This window comes from Miniopterus natalensis, chromosome 17 (assembly GCF_054644295.1).
Source record: "Miniopterus natalensis isolate mMinNat1 chromosome 17, mMinNat1.hap1, whole genome shotgun sequence".
In the NCBI taxonomy this organism is placed as follows: domain Eukaryota; kingdom Metazoa; phylum Chordata; class Mammalia; order Chiroptera; family Miniopteridae; genus Miniopterus; species Miniopterus natalensis.
In genome coordinates, this window is record NC_142097.1 from 22,910,477 (window position 1) to 22,932,937 (window position 22,461).

Consider the following 22,461-nt stretch of genomic DNA (forward strand, 5'->3'; position numbering starts at 1 on the left):
GCAAATAATGCTCCAAGCACCCTTGTTAGGCACCCTCATAACCCTGTGAATTCTGCATTTTTACCTTACTCCACTTTGCAGATGAAAAACCTGAAGCTCAGAGAGGTAAAAAAACCCAAAAACACAAACAACTTACGATCACACAGGTAGCTAGCAAATGAGGATATTCCAAAAACTCATTCTCTTTCTACTGGCAGAGTAAAGAGAAATTGTTTTTTTAGGGGGTTGAATGGGAAAGTTAGGTAGAGAGGGACCACAGACCCTAATACCCCCCACCCTCTGGGCCTCTCTCCCCGCCCCTTCCTTCCTGTCCTGCTAGTTTAACTTCTCTCCTCCGTCGCTATACCTCAGAAACCCGTGTAGCCAGAGATGGGGACCGAGCCCGCGGAGCAGGTGGGAGTGGGGGCGGGGCGGTGGGTGGAGGGAGGATACAGAGAGGGAGGGTAAGGTGAAGGGATGGGATTCCACACCTGGCAACAGGCCTCCGCCATGCTATGACCTATGCGGGATTCCTAGAGCCATTTGGGATCAGGGCCCCTTCAGATAAATGGGTCTGGTGATGTGAGGCTGGGGTTGGGAGACAGGACTGGGGCTGCAGGGAAGGGTGAGCTGAACATAGTGGTCCAAGTTGCCAAAGGAAAACCTGAGCCCCAGTTCTTGAGACCTGCTTGTCACGAGTAGTTCAGTGCACCTGTACTGGAGGGTAGAGGTGCGGGTTCCGGAGGGGAAAAGGGAAGCGACCCATAGCTTAGAGTCCGGCCACCGGGTCTGAGGCAAAGCCTGCATGGGGGAGTCCTTCCAGGAGAGGGCGCTGCAAGCGGAACCGAAGCTCCAAGATTTATTAATAATACAAACCCTTGGCCTATGAAGAGCACAGATGCTTCACATCCATTATCTTCCTACTTCAAACAATCCTTATTTCTAACAACCCTGCCAGGTGAACTGGTCAGGATTTCTGATCTCGACATTACATATTAAGCAGCTGAGATCCAGAAAGAGCAAATGGCTTGCTCAAGGTCACTCAGAAAGCTGGATGCAGAGACAGGAGGGGTGCAAGGGCAGACAAGGCCTGTTGTTGGGGTGCTGGGGAGTTTGGAAAAGAGTTTGTGTCTTCTCCCAGTGTACCCTTGTATCTGGTCACACCCCAGCTTAGAAAGCGTGTGTGGGAGGGGGAGGGGAGTGGGAAGGGAAGGACTCATAAGGTCTCTTTTCATTCTGGCCTCCGCAGGTCTTCTGGGGCCCATACTCTGGGGACGACGAGGAGGCATACTCAGCGGAGCCCTTGCCAGAGCTCTGCTACAAGGCGGATGTCCAGGCCTTCAGTCGAGCCTTCCAATCCAGTATCTCCCTGATGGTGGCCGCCCTGGGTCTGGCTGGCAATGGCTTGGTCCTGGCCACCCACCTGGCAGCCCGAAGTGCCTCCCGCTCACCCACCTCGGCCCATCTGCTCCAGCTGGCCCTGGCCGACCTTCTGCTGGCCCTGACTCTGCCCTTTGCCGCAGCGGGAGCCCTGCAGGGCTGGAATCTGGGAAGTGTCACCTGCCGTGCCATCTCGGGCCTCTACTCGGCCTCCTTCTACGCAGGCTTCCTCTTCCTGGCCTGTATTAGCGCCGACCGCTACTTGGCCATTACGCGGGCCCTCCCAGCCCGACCTAGGCCCTCGGGGCCGGGCAGAGCACACTTGGTCTCAGTCATCGTGTGGCTGCTGTCACTGCTCCTGGCACTGCCTGCTCTTCTGTTCAGCCAGGACGGGCAGCGGGAAGGCCAGCGGCGCTGCCGCCTCATCTTCCCCGAGGGCCTCACGCAGACGGTGAAGGGGGCGAGCGCCGTGGCGCAGGTGGTCCTGGGCTTCGCGCTGCCGCTCGGCGTCATGGCGGCCTGCTACGCGCTCCTGGGGCGGACGCTGCTGGCCGCCAGGGGGCCGGAGCGCCGGCGCGCGCTGCGCGTCGTGGTGGCCCTGGTGGCGGCCTTCGTGGTGCTGCAGCTTCCTTACAGCCTCGCCCTGCTATTGGATACCGCCGACCTACTGGCCGCCCGCGAGCGGAGTTGCCCTGCCAGTAAACGCAAGGACCTGGCGCTGCTGGTGACCGGGGGCCTGGCTCTCGCCCGCTGCGGCCTCAACCCCGTGCTCTACGCCTTTCTGGGTCTGCGCTTCCGCCAGGACCTGCGGAGGCTGCTCCGGGGTGGGAGCTGCAGCTCCGTGCCTCACCCCCGCGGCCGCTGCCCCCGTCGGCCCCGCCTCTCTTCCTGCTCGGCTCCCACTGAGACCCACAGTGTTTCCTTCTGGGACAACTAGGGCTGCGTACCGAGAGGAGGGGTCGAGCTGAGGAAATGAATATGGGAGGGTAATGGGAAAAGGGAGTAGCTGGGGGAACACTGAAAAAGAGGTAGGGACCTAAAGGAATTGCTTCTGTACTTGGCCACATTAAATTGATAACGTGGAAATGAGATGCAACCCAACAACTGTTCCTATTTTTGAGTCACTGACTTGAAAGTGACTTGTAGCAGAGCCGTGGGTCCCCCACCCCCCGCCCCACCTCCATCTCCACCTCCACCTCCACCTCCACCTCCACCTCCACCTCCACCTCCACCTCCAGGGAGCTGGGCTCCGAGTGGGAGGCGCGGAGAGCCTGGGTGGGGGTGGGGGGCTGCTGAGCCTGCTAAAGCTGCAGCACTGACACCTCCTCCACCTCTACCCGCTCTCTGCCAACCGAGGTGAGGTGGGAAGCTGCCAGGCGAGGAGGGGCGGGGGTTCCTCTTGATACGGCGTAAAGAAGAGCTTTCTAACAACTAGAGTGCTATCCAGTAATGGCTGCCTTAGCAAGTCCCGAGTTCCCGGCCTCTGGAATGTTCAGACTGAGTCTGTCGGGGACTGTGTGTGCCTGCGTGTGGTGTGGAGATAGGGATGGGGCAGGAGATTCCCGTTTTGGGTGGGCTTTTGGATTAGGTTACCATTTTATAGTCTCTTCTAAAATTCTGTGGTGCAAGGGTGGGGGGGAGCAAAAAGTTGAGCCGTAGTTTTTCACCTTGGAGAAAAACCAAGGAGAAAATTCCAATTTGCAAATTTCCAAAGAGTCATTATCTTGGGCGTGGTGGGGGTGGAGGTGACTTGTTCTTGGTCAAATGCACTGAGCCTGCTGGAAAGAGAGAGGTTAGACATCGGAAAGAACTTCCCTGCAACTAGAGCCTGGGATCCAGACAGGGAGGAGAATACATGGTTGTGGTGTCCCCACCCCTAGGAAACCTCAGTGCGGACCACCGTCCTCTGGGGCCAGGGCAAGGCCCGGATGGCCTGTAGAGAGTGTCACATTAATTCTTTAGGTCTTTGTTTTACACAATCACGACAGGCAGGATGGTGTTCACGTGCGACAACTCTCGCAGTTTAATATCCGGTCAGCAAAGCTGCCCGGGCCACTTCAGCCAGCAGCCTGGGGACCTGGGACAAGAAGGGCGTGGCGCGGAGGGGAGGTCTCCAGGGAGGCGCTCGCCTGAGGTCCCCGCCCTGTCCCGCCCCGCCCCAGCTCCGACTAGCCTTCCTTCCCAGAGCCTCGGGCGGCTGAGATCGAACCACAGCCTCCAGGGGCCGTGAACCTCGAAAGGCGCGGAGGTGGCGCCGACCCTCAAAACGTACCACACACCAGCCACTGGGGGCCAACCTGGAACCCTCCACCGGAGACCGCGGGAATCGCCGCTGAGTCAGCAACGCGCGCGCGTGCCCGCAGTTGCCCTGGCCCCCGGCCCCGTCCGCGGCCCCGCCCCGCCCGCTTAGCGCCTGGGTTAACCCTTTCCTACGCAAAACAGCAGGATATTCACCCAGAGAGGCCTCCACTCTATCCGAAGACAACAGAACTCCCTAGAATCCCAAGTTACTCTCCCCACAGGAGTTCAGTGAGCTATGCGCTCTATATTCGATTTTATTTCCGGCCTAGGTCTGCAATTCACTTCAAAAAGGAGGTGACTCATGTCCAGGAGCTGGACTTCATCCAGGGGCGGAGGGCCACCGCTAGAGCTGTGCCGGCCACAGGTAGCTAAGGTTCTTTCCTTTCTCAAAGATCCTGAGGCCAGACAGGGGTTCAGAGGGCAGCAGTCGGGACCTTCCTCGATGCCCTACGCCCTTCGTTCTCCAAAGCTTCCTCTCAGGAGGGTTTTTCATCTGCAGGTTGGTGAGCCAAGAGTTAAAACCGAGATTGAAGGCGGGCTTCCGTGACGTCACTAGCACTCTGTCCGACCTCAGAGACGAGTGCTTGGCTAACTTCGCACCGCCCCATCCCTCCCAATTCCCTGGCCCCGCCCCGTTGTCACCGAGCCAGAGGCACATGATGCAACCCACCGCCGTTTCAGTAGCCTGATTGGTGGCCGCTCCCGGCGCCAGGCACGGGGATTGGGCAGAGGAGGCTGTGACGAAAATTGGACCCTGCCCTGTAAAGAAGGGAGGAGAGACAGAAGTGGGAAGGGGGGGCGGAGGGAGGGGATTTGGGAGGCGGGGTCCCGGGGCTGTGCTCGCGCCCCTAGCGCGCCAGTCCCGGGGCTGCAGGGAGCGCAACGCGCGCGGCCCGGGCCCCGGCCACCGGACGCTCTACCGGACACGACCCTCTCTGGAGCTTGGACAGCTGCCCACCCTGGACACTGCACCGGACACTGCCCCCCACAGGGCTGGACACTACAACGGACACTACTTCCCAGCTCCGGACATTGCTCCCTCCTTCCACCCGGGCCCTAGACGCTTTTCCCCCTCCCCCTTCGGGGGCAGAGACATCAAGCCCCCCGCAGGCTCTAGCTAGCAACCCCTTGCACCCCAGCGCCAGACGCCGCCTCCTCCCGGTCCCCTTCTCCCTTCCCCTCCGCCCGCTTCATCTCCTCCCCCCGCCATCGGGTCTGAGCACCGCCAGTTTCTCCGACCCCCTGCAGCTCGGCCCCGGCTGCCCGCGCCCCCCCCCCCCCCCCCCGGCTGCTCGCCCGGATGCCTCTCCCCGGGGGGTTGTGGTGGCTCCTCTGCTGCCGTCGAGGCTTCACTCTCCTGCACCGGGATTACGGGGACGGCGAGCTTAGCGGGGACGGCGACGACGACGAGGACGACGAGACCTTTGAGCTGCGGACCCCGAGTCCACCGGGTGGCGGGCGGGTAAGTCCCGGGGGCTGAAGCGGTGTCTCAGCCCCTCTCACTACTACCGGCCGTCACGCCGGCTCCCGCTCCAGACTCCAGCCGAGCACCGCGCTCTCGGGTGGCTGGAGAGTGGGTGAGGTCTCGCCCTGGGGCCGAAGTCCCGGGAGCTCTAGGAGCGCCCTGCTCGGATGTGCCTGTGGGCCTCACGCTGGGTGCTGTCCACCTGCTGGGGGCCCGAGGGAGGGAGGCGTCACGCGTGGCCCGACCTGGCCCAGCCTCTCCCTTCGCTGCCAGGCCCGCGTCCCATCCCATCTCCTTCCGCCTCCGCCACCGCCGAGGAATGTGGCGAGGCCGGCTGGGCGGCCCGGGCGCCTGGGTCCTCTCTGCGCCCAGGTCGGGCGCGCTGGGGCTATGCGGGAGCTCTCACCCCAGGGACCCGGGCGAGGGGGAGGAGGCACCCTCAGGTTAGGGTGCGTGGCGGGGACCCCACCGAGAGGGAGCTGGGGACCAAGACTCTTGGAGGACTCCTCGTCATTACCCTCAGGACAGAGCTCTTGGCCCTCCCTGGTGAGCCTCCTGGGGAATTCAGAGGGGATGGTGAGGGACACTGGTCTCCCCGATTTTGTCGAATCTCCTCGTGAGGAAACTGAGGCACTATTGGCGTGGGAGAGCTCCATCCCCTGACATCCCCTCTGATTCCCTGGCAGACCCGCCACCAGACTCCCCAGCACTGTGGCCTGGGTCAGGCTCCCATCCCCCGCCCAGGGGTCCCCAGCAGGCCCGGTGGCTCCGTGCCCGGGTGGGGCGGGCTGCGCCGCCGGGGCCGGCGCCAGCACCTGGCGGAGGCGGAGGGCGGATAAATATAGAGGGGGGGAGGGAAGCAGGGGACTGCGATTAGGGGAATTGGTCTAAGAGTGGTCAGCACCTGCCTACTGCGGTGGTGTGGCCCAGAGCCCCTTTCAGACCCCGCAGAAAATAGGTGAATCTTTGCCTTAGGAATGCACAGGACCCAGGCGTCCCCAAGCGTCTAGACTAGGCAGGGTGTACTCTGTGAATCAGGCCATTGCCTCCCTCCTGCTCCACCTCCACCCCCCTCCCCGGAGCTAGGGGACAGGTGTCCCTGGCCCCCCTCCCCCACCTTTCCCTCCTGGCTTTAGCAGTCTGCGGGCAATGGGACGATGGAACAGTTCCTGCCCGACCCGGCTCGGGGATGGGTTTGTGGCCTCTCTCAGACCCCAGTCTACAGTTGAAGTTCTAGGGCATGGGGGGGGGGGGCGTGCGAAATCTACTGCGCATCTCCCCTTGAGAACGTGCTATTCCTCAGCCTGGCCAGCCCTTCTTGAGCCCCAGCAAAGGGACAGGGTCTCTGTTTACATTGAGTACCAGTGGTGTCTGTGGGAGGGCATAAGAAGCTCTTGGGGAAAGCCCTATGCTGAAGGGATCCCTCTTCCCTTCACTCACCTCTGTGCCCACCCGCGGGCCAGTGAAGGGGAAATGAGGGAGAGGGGTGACTTCATAACTGCGGGAGCAAGAAGGGACTTCGCCCACCTCTCCCTTCTAAGGCCCGAAGATTGAAGGGGACTTGCAAGATTCCTCTCTTACATCCCTGTGCAGTTAGCGCTGGAGGTGGTATTAGAACCCAGGTCTCCTGACTCCCTGCCCAGTGCTCTTTCCACCCCACCAAACCCCTGATTGCATCTTTGAAGGGTAACGGAGGAGACAAGGCTTTTTAGCTTCAGCTGTTCTGTAGAGTCTGGTGGGAGGGGGTGAGCCCAGGGTTTCAGCTTCCTCCATCACAGTCACAACCCCCTTCCTTGATTCCTCAACCCCTGAGCAGCACCGTCCTGGGGGCAGAAGCCCTGGGCATCCGGAGAGGAGGGCTCTGATACTGAGACTGTTTCCCCAGGGCCCCCTGGATGTGACGCTGACTCAGCCTGTGAGGAGCGCGCCCATCTCAGACAGGTGAGCTCCTCCTCTACGTCCCCTGGTCTGGAGACCCCAGCCGGTTCCCGGGACCTCCATCCTTGCCGCCTCCCCTCTTGCGATTGTGCAATAAGGGAGAGTCCTTATGCCGGACGCTGTGGTTTGGCTGGGGTCCCGAGGGGGCGGTCCGGCTGGGGGCGCCGGGAGGAAGGGGGGGGGTCCGGGCTATTTTTGGTGCGAGGTCAGACCGGCCCAGCAGTTCCCACAGCCTGGGGGAGGGGTGCCCAGCCCGGGAGCAGGCACCCCTTGCTGTCTGGGGAACCCCTATTGAGGAGCCCCCTGGAGGCTGGGGCCAGGACCCGCAGCCTCGCCCAACCCTTCGTCCCCTCTGGCCCAGGCTGCAGAGCTGGGAAGAGACACGGAGCCTCATCCCGGAGAAGGGGCCTCTGGAAGACGACACGGATGTCGTCGTGAAAGGTGAGGACCCGCCTCATGCATTCTGGATGTCCCTCAGTCCTACGACTCCTGGGAATAATGTCTTCGCCTGCTGATACCCTCCCCCCAGGTTGGCTGTACCGCGAGCCCCGCGGACGAGGGGCACGGCCCTGGTTGCCCCCGCGTCGGGCCTGGTTCGTGCTCACCCGGGACTCCCTGGACCAGTTCAGCAGCAGCGGGAAGGGGGCACGTCGCCTCGGGAGCCTGGTGCTCACCAGCCTGTGCTCGGTAACCGGCCCGGAGCGCAGGCCCAAGGAGACTGGTGAGACCTTGTGAGGACTCTCCTACCTCCCTGGGCAGTACCCCTAGCTGGCCCTGATTACCCTCCGCGGCCTCTCTTTCCCGCCAGGTCTGTGGTCAGTGACCGTGTCTGGCCGGAAGCACAGCGTCAGGCTCTGCTCCCCGCGCCAGGCTGAAGCAGAGCGCTGGGGGGTGGCGCTGCGCGAAGTGATCGCCTCCAAGGCACCGCTGGAGACCCCCACCCAGCTGCTGCTCAGGGACATTCAGGTAGGAGAGAGGGGACCCCATCGAGAAAGAGGAAGGTGGAGGGCCCAGCAGCGTACTGGATTCGTGGGGAGCCCCCTTCTCCATGACTGCGACCCTTTCCCCCGTGTCTAGGAGAGCTGCGGAGACCCAGAGGCCGTGGCCCTCATTTACCGAAGGAACCCGATTCTGAGGCACACCAGTGGGTCCTTGTATGCCCCACTTCTGCCCCTGCCCTATGGAGTCAGCGCCCCAGGTGAGTGGTGACAGTGGTCCAATCCCTTGGATGGGGAATCTGAATGTCTCACCTAACAGGGATCTAGGAGTCCTCAGGGGACCTACCCAGCCCCTCACTTTTTAAAAAATGAAGCTGAAACCGGAAGCTTACCAGACTGATACCAAAGGTGTAAGGGTGGGAAGCCAGCAGTCACACAGAAAGGCCTCCTTTGACCTTTTCTGACTGCTGGTGTTCCTTCACGAGTTTTACGTCTTCTATTTTTGTACAATAGGCTTAAGACCAGGCCACCCCACCTTTACAAGTGGTGGGAAAGCCACCACTTTAGGAGAAGGTTGTGCCTCACCCAGCTACATTGCTTTCCAAATGGGAGTCATGACTGGCCCAGGTCCTAAAGCTACAGGATTAGGGGGAGAAGAACCCTGGTTTTCTGACCCCCCAGTCCAGCCTGTTTTCTGGCCCATGGCGATGGTGCTCTGTACCCAGTTACAGAATCTGGTTTTAACCTATGTCCTTTAGTCTATCCCTCCACCTTACTAACTCGAAGTGCAGCTTCAGCAGATCCAGGGGGAAGATTCCTGGGAGGCAGGGGGTTGAGTCTGGCTCTGTAGGAACCGTTGTTTTCCCTTCCCTCTTCCTGTCCTCCGTACTCTCCCTTCCTTGCCACCCTCCGTTCCCTTATACTCCCTCTGACCTTCGCTGGTTCACGCCTTCCTCCCAGGGCTCGGCTCTGTGTCCCCTCTCCAAACCGACCCTGCACCCCCACGCTCCCGCAGGTCCTGGCTACGCACCCTTGCGCGAGGAGGCGGTGCGGCTGTTCCTGGCTCTGCAGGCCCTGGAGGGGGCGCGGCGCCCCGGGCCCCTGATGCAGGGTGTGCTCCAGACCTGCCGGGACCTGCCCGCGCTTCGAGACGAACTCTTCCTGCAGCTGGCTAAGCAGACCTCGGGCCCCGCGGGGCCCCCTGGGCTCCCGGCTTCCCAAGACCCCGCGGCCCTACGGTACTGGCAGCTTCTCACCTGCATGAGCTGTACCTTCCGGCCTGGGGGAGCTGTACGGGGGCATCTCCTGGGACACCTGGAGAGGTGAGAGGGCTGGGGTGGGGTGAGGCCAACGCAAGGGAGCTTTAGAGCTGGGAGAGAATGACGGTGCGGGCGTTTCAGAAGGGTTCCGTACCTGGAGAACTTAAACCCAAAGGAGGGAAGGCACTTGCCCAAGGTCAAGGCCGCTGCTAATAGCGCCTTGGTGGGAATGGCAAGATCCCATCTCACTTGCAGGAGGAGAAATTACAAAAAGGTGCCCCCTTTGGGCGGAAGAATAACCCAAAGGGTGCTTTTCCTTGCGGCTGATGCAGCCGGGGCTTTTAGGCTGGACAGCGGAGTGCGGCTCCATTGCCACCCGGAGCAGGATCGGGGAGACTTTGGGAAGTGGGAGGGGCAGTTAGAAAGCTGCGGGGGGGGGGGGGGGGGCGGGGAGACACACGGGACTTAGAAAGTAATTCCGCGCCCTACAGAGCGCCGGGTGTAGATTCAGAAAAGCCCGTCGCTGCCTTCATGGAACTTGGAGTTGGAGGGGAGGGAATCGACGAGACGAAATAAACTATAAAATAAGACTGTGAGAGTGAGGGGGAGAAGGAAAGCCCTCGCTCCGAGCACCGATCTTCGGGTTCTCACTATCCCAGGACCGAGCAGGCGCTCCCGGACTCGGAACTGGCGGAATATGCTCGCTTCATCCGAAAAGCGCTGGGCCGGACGCGAGGCCGAGAGCTGGTGCCCTCGCTGGCTGAGATTTCCGCGCTGAGCCGACGGCAGGAGCTGTTGTGCACCGTGCACTGTCCGGGGGCTGGTGCCTGCCCGGTGGCCATAGACTCCCACACCACGGCGGCGGAGGTAAGACCAGAGAAAGACCCCCTGGAACCCCAGCCTTTCCTCCCAGCTTCCTGTGCTCCAGCTCTCCTGGCGCGCGGGCCCCAGGTTTGCCCCACGTCTGAGATTCATCATTTGGGTGAGGGATATGTGTGTGGCGGGACTGAGAGACCTCCAGTTGGATCAGCCCCTCCAGAAGTCCTGAGAAGACCTCTGTGCGGTCTGACTTTCCCCTCACGCGCTTTCCCCTCCAGGTGGCTCGAGAGCTGGTGGGGCGGCTGGGCTTGGCCCGAAGCCGCAACGCTTTCGCGCTGTACGAGCAGCGAGGCGCCCAGGAGCGAGCCCTGGCTGGGGGGACGCTCGTGGCCGACGTGCTCACCAGGTTTGAGAAGTAAATGTCCAGCCCCAGCCCTGCTCTGCGTTAGCCCACCCTTCTCGAAGCGTCCGTCAGTCCTTAAGCAAACGTATACGAGCGCTTGCTACTTGCCCTGAATAGTGAGGTTTGCTGGTTCTGAGATGGACCCCTGTCCGCCAGCGGTTTGCAGCCCAATTTCAAAGCTGATCTCCTGGGTCCAGTTCGCCCTGGCCCTGGCCCTGCCCCTGCCCCAGGGCCCCACCCCAAGTTTGGCCCGGTCCCGCCCCAGGCCTTGGGGGGGATGGGGGCTGTCACTGAGTCGCTTAGCGCTGGGTTCTCTAATGCAGTGTGGCCGCGGAGGAAGCCGCGCTGGAGGACTCTCCCGACTCCAGTTGGAGACTGTGTCTGCGTCTTCATGGACCTCTGCACCCCGAGGGACTGTCCCCAGACGGTCACGAACTGCCTTTCCTCTTTGAGCAGGTGAGGATTTGTAGCATTCACGCCCCCCAAAAGACCCTGGAGCCTGAACTCCCTTGTTGGGCCATCGCATTTCGGCGTTTCGGCAACCCCGTGGGAGGCTTTAGTCGAACCCAGACCTCAGATTCCTCGCCCGGAGGTGTTTTCCTCGCCCCGACGGTACAGCCGCGGCTGCCTCGCTGACGCCCAGTGCTTCCCCCGTAGGCTCACGCCCTGCTGCTGCGCGGCCGGCCTCCCCCGCCGGACGACACGCTGCGCGCCCTGGCGGCGCTGCGCCTGCAGAGCCTGCACCGGGACTTCTCCCCGCGGGCGCCCCTGCCCCGCCTGGACCGCTTGCTGCCGCCTCCCGCCCCACCGCGAGAAGACCCTCCCCGCCTGATCCCCAGGCCTCCCCCCTCCGCCGCCCTGCTGGCCGGGGCAATCTGGAGCTCGGGCCTGGCCAAGAGGCGAGCGGAGCGGGCCCGGCGCGCTGGGGCCGGCCGTACGGCGGGAAGCGCGGCCCGAGAGGGAGGCGGTGGCGCGGGCATGGCAGCTGCTGTGCTGGGCGGCTGGAAGCGTCTACGGGGCATGGGCCGAGCGGAGGCCATGGCTGCCTACCTGGCTCTGGCGGCGCAGTGTCCAGGTTTCGGCGCTGCTCGGTATGAAGTTCTGGAGCTGAGCACGGTGAGGGGGATTAGGGAGAAGGGGACTCTGGTGGCCCAAGCCCCACACCTTTGCCCCAGAGCCAGAGGCCCCCACTGTGGGGTCATTTCACTCCCTACACCCAGCACAGCTGCCCTTCTCAGACCCCAGGAGTCCCTGGCTCTTGGGCCCTCACTTCTTTGGAGCTTTAGCCCCAACTCCACATATGCATGGTGGATCATAGGGGGACTGGGAAACTTCCTGCTCTCAGCCATCTCTTCCCATCAAAAATAATGCTGCAGGTTCCTCTTTTTGCATCCTGACTATGCCTCTCTGCCCCCAGGAGCCTGGTGGGGGCGCTCCACAGAAGCTATGCCTGGGCCTGGGAGCCAAGGCCATGTCCCTCTCCCGACCCGGTGAGACAGAGCCCATCCATAGTGTCAGCTATGGTCATGTGGCCGCCTGCCAGCTAATGGGCCCCCACACCCTGTCACTGAGGGTGGGAGAGAGCCAGCTCCTCCTGCAGAGTCCCCAGGTGAGTGGGAAGAGGAGTGTGAAAGGAGGAAGGAAGGGAAAGGATGTCCAGAAACATTTATTAAACACTGAGCATGGGCCAGGTACAGCTCTAGGCACTGGTGATCTGGCAGTGATCAAAGACAAACTCAAGGAGCTTACGTTAGAGTGGGGGAGTCAGACATGAACAAGATATCAAAGATTATTTAAGATAGTGATAAATGCTACAAAGGAAAGGGTAATGTGACAGGAGGTGACTGGAGGGGGCCATAGCGTCACATAGGATGGTCAGGAAAGTATCCTTTAAAAAGGTGACATTTAAACTAGCCATAGGAAGTTCTGAGGGAACAGCATTCCAGGTAGAGAAGGAACTTAGCTTATTAGAGAAGCACAAAGAATAAAGTGTGATTGGCACGTAGTGAAGGAATGTTGATGAGAAATGAAAGGTTGTAGGGGGCAGCTCATGTAAGGCCTTGGTAAGGAGCCTGGGTAGAGGATGAGACAGGAGAACCCAGTGGCCCCTGTTGTATCCTGACCTCTGCCCTCTCTTAGGTGGAAGAGATCATGCAGCTGGTGAATGCCTACTTGGCTAACCCCTCCCCTGAGAGGCCCTGCAGCAGCCCTCCTCCTTCATGCCAAGACCTGCCAGACACCTCCTCTCCCAGCCAGCACCCGGGCCTGGACGAGCCCCAGGGACAGTCTGGCTGTTTGGGGCAGCTGCAGAAATGAGCCTGCCAAGAGGTCACAACTTCCCTCCCATCTCCAGCCTGGACCTGGACTGCTCTGAGATTTGAGGGAACCATGGACCCTTTTAGCCCTGCAGGGACAGGGCATACCCTACACCCAAGGGTTGCAATGGGTGCAGACAATTTTCTAGATTGTTTCTTAATTTATTTGTAGAAGAAAAAAAAAAAAAAAACCCACCTTATTTACACAAACCCTTCCTGTGAGAGTTTGTCAGTGGGACAAGTTGGAGCCCCATAGCTCAGAGCTCCACCCCTGGGGACGCCCACACTCTGGGCTTTTACCAGCACTAAGGGGAGTCTGGACACCACAGGGCTCCACCCTCCTTGACTGTCTGGATTTAACCTCCTCCTGGCCAGTTGGCTACCACTGGGTGGTGGGTGGGGTAGACAAGGGGGCAACTGTGGAAGCTGGCAATTACTTATACTCTTCTCCATTGAGTGGCATAGAGGTGGCCTACTTCCCCTGAGGGCAGAGGGCAGTGAGTCATCAGAACTAGTACTACCCAGTTCCTATCCTGGTGTCTAGCTTATAGGGGGCCTGGTTGGATCCATCTTTGGTGTGCCTGGAATGGAGAGAAGCCTGGGGCAGGATTAGACCCAGGAACTTCTTTGGCACAGATAAAGAGCTTGTCAGGATGGGCTCAGTCCTACTCCTGAGTTCTGTTCCTGTTTTATGGGGTTGATTTCCTGAGGATCTGATATCCTTGGGCAGTGAGAATCCAGAGTCCCAGCTTTCCTGACCTGCTCAAAATGCTGGCCCTCCTTCAGTAGTCCCCATTGCCTCATCCCTGAGTAGAGGAGGCTGGGGCAACATTGATCCACCTGGGGTAGGAGTTAGGCATGGAGGAGACAGCAGACTTCAGTAATCAATCCTCTGTAGTCTTGAGAGTAGAGCTAACTCCAGTAAACAGCCTAGTTCTAGGCAGAGGATGTCAAGGGAAATAGTAGACACACTAAGACCTGGTAAAAAGCTAGGGCAGGTAAAGGTCACCTTACCAACACATGCCTGGACACTGGGAGGTGTGATGGAGGGGCCTTCACCATCCCTACAGTCACAGACCAAACCCTGATTATATTTACAACCAAGCTTTATTATTTTATTAGATGTAAACAAGCATATCAAGGGTTAGGGCATAAGAGGCAGGGAACAGGGTTAGGTCCTGGGCTGGAGATGAACCTAAAAGAGTTGCTGGTAAGGGGAATTTGAGTCAGACGGACCAGGCATGATGGAAACGGTGCTTACTATCCAGGGGGAGTGGTGGGGAGGAAGTCACTGCTCCTGGGTGCCCCAGGAGATGTAGTCTGGCCGCGTGGCGGCATGGTACTCATCAATGAGCTCCTGCACAACCTCCCTGGACCTGTCCAGCTCATCAAAGTTCTCCTTGAAGATGTCCTCCTTGCGGAACTGCTCCAGGAAGGCCTCCCGCTTCCGAAGCTTGTCGTACTGCTGGCAAGAACTTTCAAAGAGCTGAAAGAGATAGAAATCTCCATGACGGGAGCCAGTGCAGGATAGGGAGGTTGGAATAGATGGGGGGGGGGGAATGATGAAGGGGCTAGTGGAACAGAGTGGCCAAAGAAGACCAGGAGACTAGCCTTACCGAGGAGATGCTGGTATGGTTGGCCATCATGAGGCCACTGACCCGATGCGCAGAGGGCAGGTAGGGAGACTTCCTCGACAGGGCCACTTGGATGCTGGCTGGGCCCCAGGGGATAAAGTTGGCCAACTTCCGTTCCCGGATCCTCTGCAGGCTCTTGTGGACCTAGGGTGGGCACAGGGGTGGTGGTGGTGGCCTCTCCTCTACCCTTGCAGGTTTCAGGGGTGGAGTGAAGGGGCCTCACCTACCTGAGTGGGATCCACCTCCCCCTGGATGATGTTGAGGATGGCGATGTAGCAGTGGTTGGTCTGGCGATCCCGGCCAGTGGACACCATTACATTCTTGGGCTGCAGCAGCCGCCTCATGACATCCAGGACCGTGGTCTTCCTCACGCTGGCCACCTGAGGGGACAGTGGGCCACAGGGACCAGGCCAGCACTCAGGGCACAGTCCACAGATGCATGGGCAGAGAAGACAGGCAACACATGTCCTGCACCAGACTTGGGGCAGTATGGCCTCTTTGGGGAGTGTCTTTAGATTCAGGTCTATACTGAGCCTCTGCTGTGGGATCAGGAATCTTAACCATCCTCAGCTCAGCAAACTCATGCCCCTGTGCAGGAGCATAAGTAGATCCCATTCGGCCCAAGCCCTGCAGAGAGTCAAAGACAGGGGACAGAGGAGAGCAAGGAAGTTGTATAGTCTGTGCCAGTCCCTGAGCACAGAGCCTCCTGGGGCAGCAGGGAGAAGAGAAAGGCGGGCTTAGAGCCTCTGGGCCCAGGGCAGTTGGGCCTGGGACACTGAGGGCCGCTCTTACCGACTGGTCCGTGGTGAGGGGGGTGTAACCAGTCATGAGGAAATGGAGCCGTGGTGTGGGAATGAGTGAGGCGATGAGGCCAATGAGGTCGTTGTTCATGTAGCCAGGGTAGCGCAGGGTGGTGGTGCTGGCTGACATGATGGTGGACACCTGGGGACAGGGATGCCAGGTCATGGGTCTTGGCCCGGTTGGGGGTGCTCCCTTCCCCAGACAGCATTCCAGTAGGGAAGGATTTTAGTCCAAGAGTCCAGGAGTGATGGCTCACCAGCTGGTTGATCTGGGAGAAGGAGGGGTTCTGGATGTGTAGGCGGTCTGTGGCGATGCGGTTCAGGGCTGTGTTGTCCAGCACTACCTGGGGGGACAGAAGAGGGTCACGGCACCTTTTTTAGGAGAAAGGGGGCAGAGAAATAAGTTATTAGCTTATCCCTCCTCTAAATTCCCAAACCAGGAAGTGTGTAATTTTAAAAAGAATGTACTGTGTCTGGAGCATGAGACACTTTTCTACCATCCAGTGCAGTAAACAAATATTTGATTATCCCTATGTACCGTGTACTGTGCCTGGCTCTGGAGATACCAAAGAGAGTAAAAAGGCATGGTCTTCCCCCTCACCAGGTCTACAGTCTAGTGGAAGAGACTGATATTAAATATTAAGCAACAGAAAAGCCCGAGACAGTCTGGCTAAGTGGTTAGAGTATCAACCCATGGACTGAAGGGTCCTGGGTTTGATTCTGGCCAAGGGTACATACCTTGGTTGCAGGCTTGATCCCTGGCCCTGGTCAGGGCACGTGCGGGAGGCAACCAATTGATGTTTCTCTCTCACATTGATGTTTCTTTCTCTCTCTCCCCCTTCCACTCTCTCTGAAAAAGCAATGAAAAAATATTCTCGGGTGAGGGTTAAAAACACACACACACAAAAAAAACAACAACAAATCAACAGAAAAGTATAATTACAGTCCGAAATATGCACAAAGGCATTTGACCTTGACTGAGTGGTCAGGAAGGTTTATGCTCAGAGAGTGACCTTTGCGCTGAAAATTTAAGCATGAGTAGGCATTAAATAGGCTAAGCGGGGACATATGGGGGACTGTAAGCAACTTGGGATCACGTCCTTATTTCACAATTTGAGCCACCAGGTATGGATTTGCTGGTCATCTGTTCTCTTGGCTGGGGCTCAGAAAGGGCAGGTGTATGTGTCTCACTGCACTGGGAGGTGGACCCAAGCCTCCTCTTTCTTCCTCTTATGCTCACCACACAGTCTGCATTCTGGGTCAGCCTCTTGAGTGTGAGCAGTGAGTTGTAGGGCTGGACCACCACATCACTCATCTCGTCCTGGTTGGGAAACACTGAGTATGTCTGTACCAGCTTCTTGGGGTATCTGGGAGTGACGAAGAGGGAAAGGGGAAGGTAGCACAGTGAACTGAAGGACTCCCATCACTGCCCACTTCTGTCTTCTCGAGGGATAACGGGCCATTCCTTTCCAAGTGCCACCAAACTCTTATACAAAAGAGTAGAGGGCAGAACTGAGTCTCAAGAGCACTGGAGCCAAAAAGGATAAGATTAAAGCATCAAACCCTGTAGATCCCCTCCTCTCTCTAGGTAAACAGCCCTCCCAGGAGTTACTGTTTCCAACATGTTCCCTGGGTGGCCAGGCTCTGTTCCTACCTATGACTCAAAGGGCTAGTTGCAGGCCTTCCGGTCCAAGAGAAAAAATGCGCTCTCCCCAAACACAGGCTTACCTGTCATTCAATCGCTCCAGGAGGTAGGAGCCCAGGCCAGAACCCGTCCCCCCAGCAATGGAGTGACACAGCACAAAGCCCTGCATGGGGAGGGATGGAGAGGCAGTCTCCAGGGATCTGGGGAGAGACTTCAGGCTTGTCTCATTCCCCACTCCCAACACACTCATGCCTCAAGCCTTCCTCTGTGTCCATCCAGGCTGAGGCTCGTGGGAAGGATGACTCATACCTACGAGACTGATGCCATCCAGATTAGGATCTCCTTGAGGACAAGGACTGTACCTCATTTACCTCAATATCTCACATCTGATGCTCAATAAATGAGTTTTGATTTGAATTGTCCCTATCACACCACCTGTTCAGGCTACCTCCTGACATTTCCCAAACACATTTCAGCCTTTTTTTTTTCTTCTTCAGTGGGGCAGAACCTCACCTCCAGGCTGTCACTTCCATCTGCTTCTCGGTCTATGATGTCAAAAATATCTTCATGGATTTTCTCACCCTGCACAGAGACGGGGGGAGGGAGGGTCAGGATGAAGATTTTGGAAAGCATCTCTTTTCAGCACCCAAAATTCTACCTAGGGACACTGCTGCCACCCTCAAGCAAAGACTCAGCTGTGGCCCTCAGCCCAGAAAAGCTACTTTGCAAATGATTTGCACAGTTTGCATAAACCTCTCCCTGGCTGTCCCTCTGGTCAGGGTATCCCTTTGTCTCCTATTTATTGTTAATCTGATCTAGTTAGATCCCCAGGCTGCTTGAGCCTGCTTTGCCTAAGGTGGGAACATCAAGGGTTTCTGGGATGGCCACCTGAATACCTGGGAGAATCCACTGGCCCAGTTGTTGCCAGCTCCTCCTCCATGCTCGGACAGGTAAATATTCTCTGGGTTGTAGAGCTTGGCATAGGGGGAGTTGAGGATGGAGTGGATCACCCGGGGCTCCAGGTCCAGCAACACAGCCCTGGGGATGTAGTGCTCATCGTCTGCCTGTGAAGGGGAGTCCAGGAGGGGGCCCACTCAGCTAAGGCTCAGTCCTCTGGCCTCCCAACTTTGGCTCCTGCCTGCCCTCCCTCCTCAAGCCAGCAGCCCTGGCCCCTCTGCCCAGTGGGGTTTCCCAGTACCAGGCCGTTACCCTTCCCTTCAAGCCCCCGGCCAAGTCACTGGGAGCACCTGGTAGAAAAAGACGTCCTTGCGGTCAGTGCCCTCGGTGGCGAATTCCTCCACTATGCCCTCAGGGCTGATACCATGCTCTGCGCACAGTTGTTTCCAGAACTCGAACCCAACTGGGGGATGGGGAGAGATGCTGGGTCTGCTAGAGTCATAAGGCCTCAGAAGCCCAGGGGTTAGGCACATAGACTGTCACAACTCAGAGACTAGATCCAACACCCCTGGTCTGGGAGCCTTCAGAGCCCAGGGCTAGAGGCGCAGCTCTAGGTCTGGGGCTCGTTTATCATGCGCAGTAGGGCAGGGGGGTCATGGGAGGGAAAAGGCAACAGGATGATGCCAAGCACTTGAGTGGGACCCGAAGGGGCAGAACCGGACACTGGAGGGGGCCCGGCGCACGCTCGCTCACTCTGGTTGCCGCACTGGCCCAGCTGCAAGGTGATGATCTCCCGGGGCATCGCTCTGCAGACGCGGTCGCGCCAGCCCGGCCGGGCGGGAGTCACGGCGCAGACGGAAGCCTGGCAGCCGGACACGCAGGACGTGGGGAGCGCGCGCTCTCTCGGTCTCTGGACGCGGGTGCTCGGTCTGCGCGTGTGCAGTGCAGGTCTCCCGGCGGCCGGCTGGCCAGGATGCCCAACCTGGGCATCATTAACCCCAGGACACTTGCAGCTGGAATTCGGCACAGGCGCAGAGTGAGGCCACGCCCCCCGCCGCTCGCTCCCCGCTCCGCGCCTGCGCAGTGAGGCTCCGCTGGAGGGGGCGCGAGGGAGGCGCGCGGGGCGGGAGGCCCAGGTGTGCGGCGTCAGCTGCTCTGTGCAGATAGTTCAGCGGCTCTGCTAGATGGGGGGGCTGGATTCAAGCCAATTTTCTTTCTTTTTAATTTCTACTCTTAAGTTAAATCGCCCTAACATGAAATTTACCATTTTAATCATTTTAAAATGTATGAGTCAATGACATAAAGTACATTCACTGTATTCTGTAACCGTCACCACCATTCATGTCCAGAACTTTGTCACCTTTCCAAACTGAAACACTGTACCCATTAAACAATAGCGCACCCCCCCCCCCCATCACCATTCTACTTTCTGCCTCTATGATTTTTGACTACTCTAGGTATCTCATGTAAGTGAGATCATACAATACAGTATTTGTCCTTTTGTGTCTGGCTTATTTTGCTTACCATAATGTCTCAGGGTTACTCCGTGTTGGATCATGTGTCAAAATTTCATTCCTTTTTAAAGCTGTATAATATTCCATTGTATGTATGTACATTTTGAGTTTATCCATTCATCTGTCAATAAACACTGAGGTTGCTCCCACATATTAGCTATTATGAATAATTCTGTTCTGAACATGGGTGTACAAGTATCTGAGTCTCTGCTTTCAATTCTCCTGGTCTACACTCAGAAGTAAAATTGCTGGACCATATGGTAATTTCATGTTTAATTTTTTGAGGAATTGCCATACCATTTTCCACAGTGCTGCACCATTTTATATTCCCACCAGCAAGACACAGGGGTTCCACTTTCTCCACATCCTTGTCAATGCTTGCTACTTTCTGTTTTTTGGTGTTTATTTATCTATTTTAATAATAGTTGTCTTAATGAGTGTGAAGTGGTATCTCATTGTGTTTTCTATCTTATTTTAAATTACAAAAAATTTTAAACATACAAGCATGATTTTGTATTTTTACTATATATTTTTGTTTTGAAATTATATATTAATAGTATCAGAGTGTAATATCCTTTTGTAATCTGCTTTTTCCACCCTACATTGGAGTTTTGTAATTTAGCAATGTTGGTGTATGTAGACTTATTTCATTTCTTTTAACTGCTTTATAGTATTTCATCAGATGAATAAACCAATTTATTCTGCTTCCACACAGGGGCAATTTGATTGTTTCCACTTATCCTCTACTACAATGAAAGAGTACAGGACTTGTTCACTTGTGAGTATGAAGGAAGATATTTTCCCCTAGACGGTTGTATCAATTTACACTCTGAACAGCAAGAGAGTTTTCATTTCCCTACACCTGCATCCACCCTTGGGTTATCAGATCTTAACGTTTGTCAACCCCAGGACTGTTCAGTGGAGTCTCCTGGTTGTGATTTCCATTTATGATCACAAGTGGAATTAATCCGATTTTCTCTCATTAGTGACCTTTTGAAATTGCCCATTTTCTTTTCTTTTTTTTCTTATGTATTTTTTCGAGGTGGGGAGAGAAACATCGATTTGTTGTTCCGCTTATTTATGCATTCATTGGTTGACTCTTGTTTGTGTCCTGACCCGGGATGGCACATAGAGACAACGCTCTAACCAACTGAGCTACCGAGAAATAAATGTTTCTATTTATGGAGACAAAGTGATCTATCTTTTCCTTCTGTTTTGCACGTGATAAGGAACCTTCCCCTCTCCCAGCGTCATAAAGCTGTCTTCTATGCCTTTTTCCGAAAGTCCCATCGTGGTTTCCCTTGTTCCCTGGAGGTCTTTAATTCATCTGGAACTTATTTGGAGGCCTGCCTGCTGCAAGATAGGGATCTACTTTATCTTTTCCATATGGACGGACAATTGTCTCCGCCCCAATTATTGAAGTGTCGTCTCCCCCATCCCCGAAGCATCCCGAGCCCCCGCCCCGACGCGGGCCCGCCTCTGGCTGCCCTTCCGCTCTGCAGGGCTGTCTGTCTGTCCCCGTCTGGCTGGCTTTCTCCCGGAGCCGCTGCAGAGCCAAGAGTCATGCTCAGACGAGGCTTTTTTTGTTTTGTTTTTTTTTGGTTTTCTTTTCTCTGTCTCTTTTTAAGAGAACTCGGCCGCCTTCCAGCGCCCGCCGCCAGGAATCCTTCGGGCTTCTTTCGAAGGCTCCGGCTCGCCCCACTCCCGCCCCTTCCCGGGCCGCGGCTCAGTTTCCCTGCCCCTCACCCACCCCGGCCGCCCAGGCCGCTTCCTCCGGTTCTGGCCGGGCTGTCGGAAGATCTCCAGCGGCCCCGGGGAGGACAGGCCGCTTCGCCCTTTCGGGGAGGGTCTGGCTGCTCCCTTTGAAGTCTGAGGGTGGGCTGGGCGCTCCGCGGTTAGCCTCGGGCCTCCCTTCCTCCTCCCCTCTCCCCTCCCCCCTCCTCTCCCCCCCTCCCCTCCCCTCCTCTCCCCTCCCCTCCCCTCCCTCCCCGCCGGAGCCGCTCCCCCGGGGCCAGCTTCTCCCGAGGCTGTGCGGGGCCCTCTCAGAGCCCGCCCAGGTGGGAGAAAGGCCTCAGGGGTGAGAGTAAACTTCCCAGCCCCCCCCCCGCCCCCCCCCTCCTCATGAGTCTGGACCGGCTGTTTGCTTTCTGGAGAATAATAAACTGTAAGCAGTTTATGAACACTTGTGAAACAGAGTTGCATTTCAGCCTTTTCTTAGGCTTAGTAACAGTGCCGTGCTCCTCCTCATAGTTTCCCAGAAGTGGGAAAACAGCCTCCAAATCCCAGTTTATAGGCAAACAGGTCAGAACTTGTGAATGGATCTGAGCTGGAGAAGTTGCAGTGTAAGTTTCCTCTGCGAAGCCGTCTCTAACAAGCTGCAGGCTGCTCCCAGTCTGTGGACACGGGCTGGAAGCAGACGCTTAGGTACATTAGGAGGCTGAACATGAATGCTCCTGGTCACTAGCAGAGCGTGTTTTCCATTTCTGCTGAGAAATGACCAGGTCGTATCTGTTGAATGAGATGAGCACTTAGCACCCTGCCAGACTCATAGACAACCCTCAACACATATTAGCCGTAGTTATCACCAGATGCTGTTGGAACAGCTTGGCCGCTCTTACAGAGGAAGGCTCTTATGCAGAGTTAAAAGCAAAATGAGTGGTTGCTTTAAATAAATTTTTAAAAATGAAAGCCTAATTCTTTGTCATGATCCTGCAGATACGGTTTCAGATCAAACTTTATGGAGGTTTAGCACAAAGCCCAGCAGGTTCATGATCTTACTCATGGGTGTCAGATCCAGGGTCTCGAGGTCATTACCCATGACCTGATTATTGAGTGTTGAGTTTAATTTGCTTGACTCCATGTTCTCTGATCCAGGTTATGATAATGTACTGGGATGTGGTATTCCTTTGTCTGAGGCCTTGGTCTGCCTCTAACATAAATGTAGCATTTGTAAACTAACAAGTTGATTAAATGGCCTTGAGCCTTTATTTGACATTCTAGGTTGAAAAAACATTATTTTGGCTGCACCATCCTTTCTGGCCTTTGCTGGACACCTGGCCTGCAGTATCTTAGGAGCGCAAGTATGTTGGGGAGGTAAAGGAGGCAGAGGGGTGAGGTAGGGAAATGAGGGTGTGTCTCAGCAACTGGAAGGAAGAGAGCTAGTTAGAGCAGCTT

At 57.1% G+C, this 22,461-nt stretch overlaps 3 protein-coding genes across 6 annotated transcripts; 2 read left to right on the forward strand and 1 right to left on the reverse strand.

Moving 5' to 3' along the window:
• Positions 1-213: 213 nt before the first annotated feature.
• Positions 214-2,296, forward strand: CCR10 (C-C motif chemokine receptor 10). Its single transcript, XM_087826588.1, has 2 exons — positions 214-393; positions 1,229-2,296. Exons 1-2 carry the CDS (start codon positions 370-372, stop codon positions 2,294-2,296), a joined length of 1,092 nt encoding a protein of 363 aa, XP_087682714.1. The 5' UTR covers positions 214-369.
• A 2,658-nt stretch (positions 2,297-4,954) lies between these two features.
• Positions 4,955-12,980, forward strand: PLEKHH3 (pleckstrin homology, MyTH4 and FERM domain containing H3). Of its 2 annotated transcripts, none has more exons than XM_087826589.1 (13): positions 4,955-5,122; positions 7,011-7,066; positions 7,425-7,504; positions 7,593-7,784; positions 7,872-8,029; positions 8,141-8,261; positions 9,017-9,323; positions 9,920-10,127; positions 10,358-10,494; positions 10,806-10,938; positions 11,140-11,598; positions 11,900-12,091; positions 12,622-12,980. In XM_087826589.1, the coding sequence occupies exons 1-13, from the start codon at positions 4,961-4,963 to the stop codon at positions 12,796-12,798; spliced, it is 2,382 nt and encodes a 793-aa protein (XP_087682715.1). In that variant the 5' UTR covers positions 4,955-4,960; the 3' UTR covers positions 12,799-12,980. The 2 variants fall into 2 exon arrangements, with proteins under 2 accessions (XP_087682715.1, XP_087682716.1); XM_087826590.1 differs by having other exon boundaries at positions 10,358-10,485.
• Positions 12,981-13,633: 653 nt separating this feature from the next.
• On the reverse strand, positions 13,634-18,797 carry TUBG2 (tubulin gamma 2). Of its 3 annotated transcripts, XM_016202171.2 has the most exons (11): positions 18,527-18,797; positions 18,124-18,236; positions 17,773-17,940; positions 17,390-17,458; positions 16,960-17,039; positions 16,472-16,598; positions 15,489-15,575; positions 15,224-15,373; positions 14,659-14,811; positions 14,414-14,575; positions 13,635-14,283 (listed from the first exon to the last, which is right to left on the reverse strand). In XM_016202171.2, exons 1-11 carry the CDS (start codon positions 18,573-18,575, stop codon positions 14,086-14,088), a joined length of 1,356 nt encoding a protein of 451 aa, XP_016057657.1. In that variant the 5' UTR covers positions 18,576-18,797; the 3' UTR covers positions 13,635-14,085. The 3 variants fall into 3 exon arrangements, with proteins under 3 accessions (XP_016057656.1, XP_016057659.1, XP_016057657.1); XM_016202170.2 differs by lacking the exon at positions 18,527-18,797 and having other exon boundaries at positions 13,634-14,283; positions 18,124-18,437; XM_016202173.2 differs by lacking the exons at positions 15,224-15,373; positions 18,527-18,797 and having other exon boundaries at positions 13,634-14,283; positions 18,124-18,436.
• Between the last annotated feature and the right edge of the window lie 3,664 nt (positions 18,798-22,461).

Bases quoted from the DNA above. Each gene is read 5' to 3' on its own strand.
- CCR10 (XM_087826588.1), top strand. From the start codon at position 370: ATGGGGACCGAGCCCGCGGAGCAG. The intron at 394-1,228 runs GTGGGAGTGGGG...TGGCCTCCGCAG, and splicing joins GGACCGAGCCCGCGGAGCAG to GTCTTCTGGGGCCCATACTC.
- TUBG2 (XM_016202170.2), bottom strand. From the start codon at position 18,306: ATGTGCCTAACCCCTGGGCTTCTGAGGCCTTATGACTCTAGCAGACCC. The intron at 17,459-17,772 runs GTATTCAGGTGG...GTCTCTGTGCAG, and splicing joins GGGCCAGTGGATTCTCCCAG to GGTGAGAAAATCCATGAAGA. The intron at 17,040-17,389 runs GTGAGGTTCTGC...CTCCCCATGCAG, and splicing joins ATGGAAGTGACAGCCTGGAG to GGCTTTGTGCTGTGTCACTC.
- PLEKHH3 (XM_087826589.1), top strand. From the start codon at position 4,961: ATGCCTCTCCCCGGGGGGTTGTGGTGGCTCCTCTGCTGCCGTCGAGGC. The intron at 7,505-7,592 runs GTGAGGACCCGC...CCCTCCCCCCAG, and splicing joins CACGGATGTCGTCGTGAAAG to GTTGGCTGTACCGCGAGCCC. The intron at 10,939-11,139 runs GTGAGGATTTGT...CTTCCCCCGTAG, and splicing joins TGCCTTTCCTCTTTGAGCAG to GCTCACGCCCTGCTGCTGCG.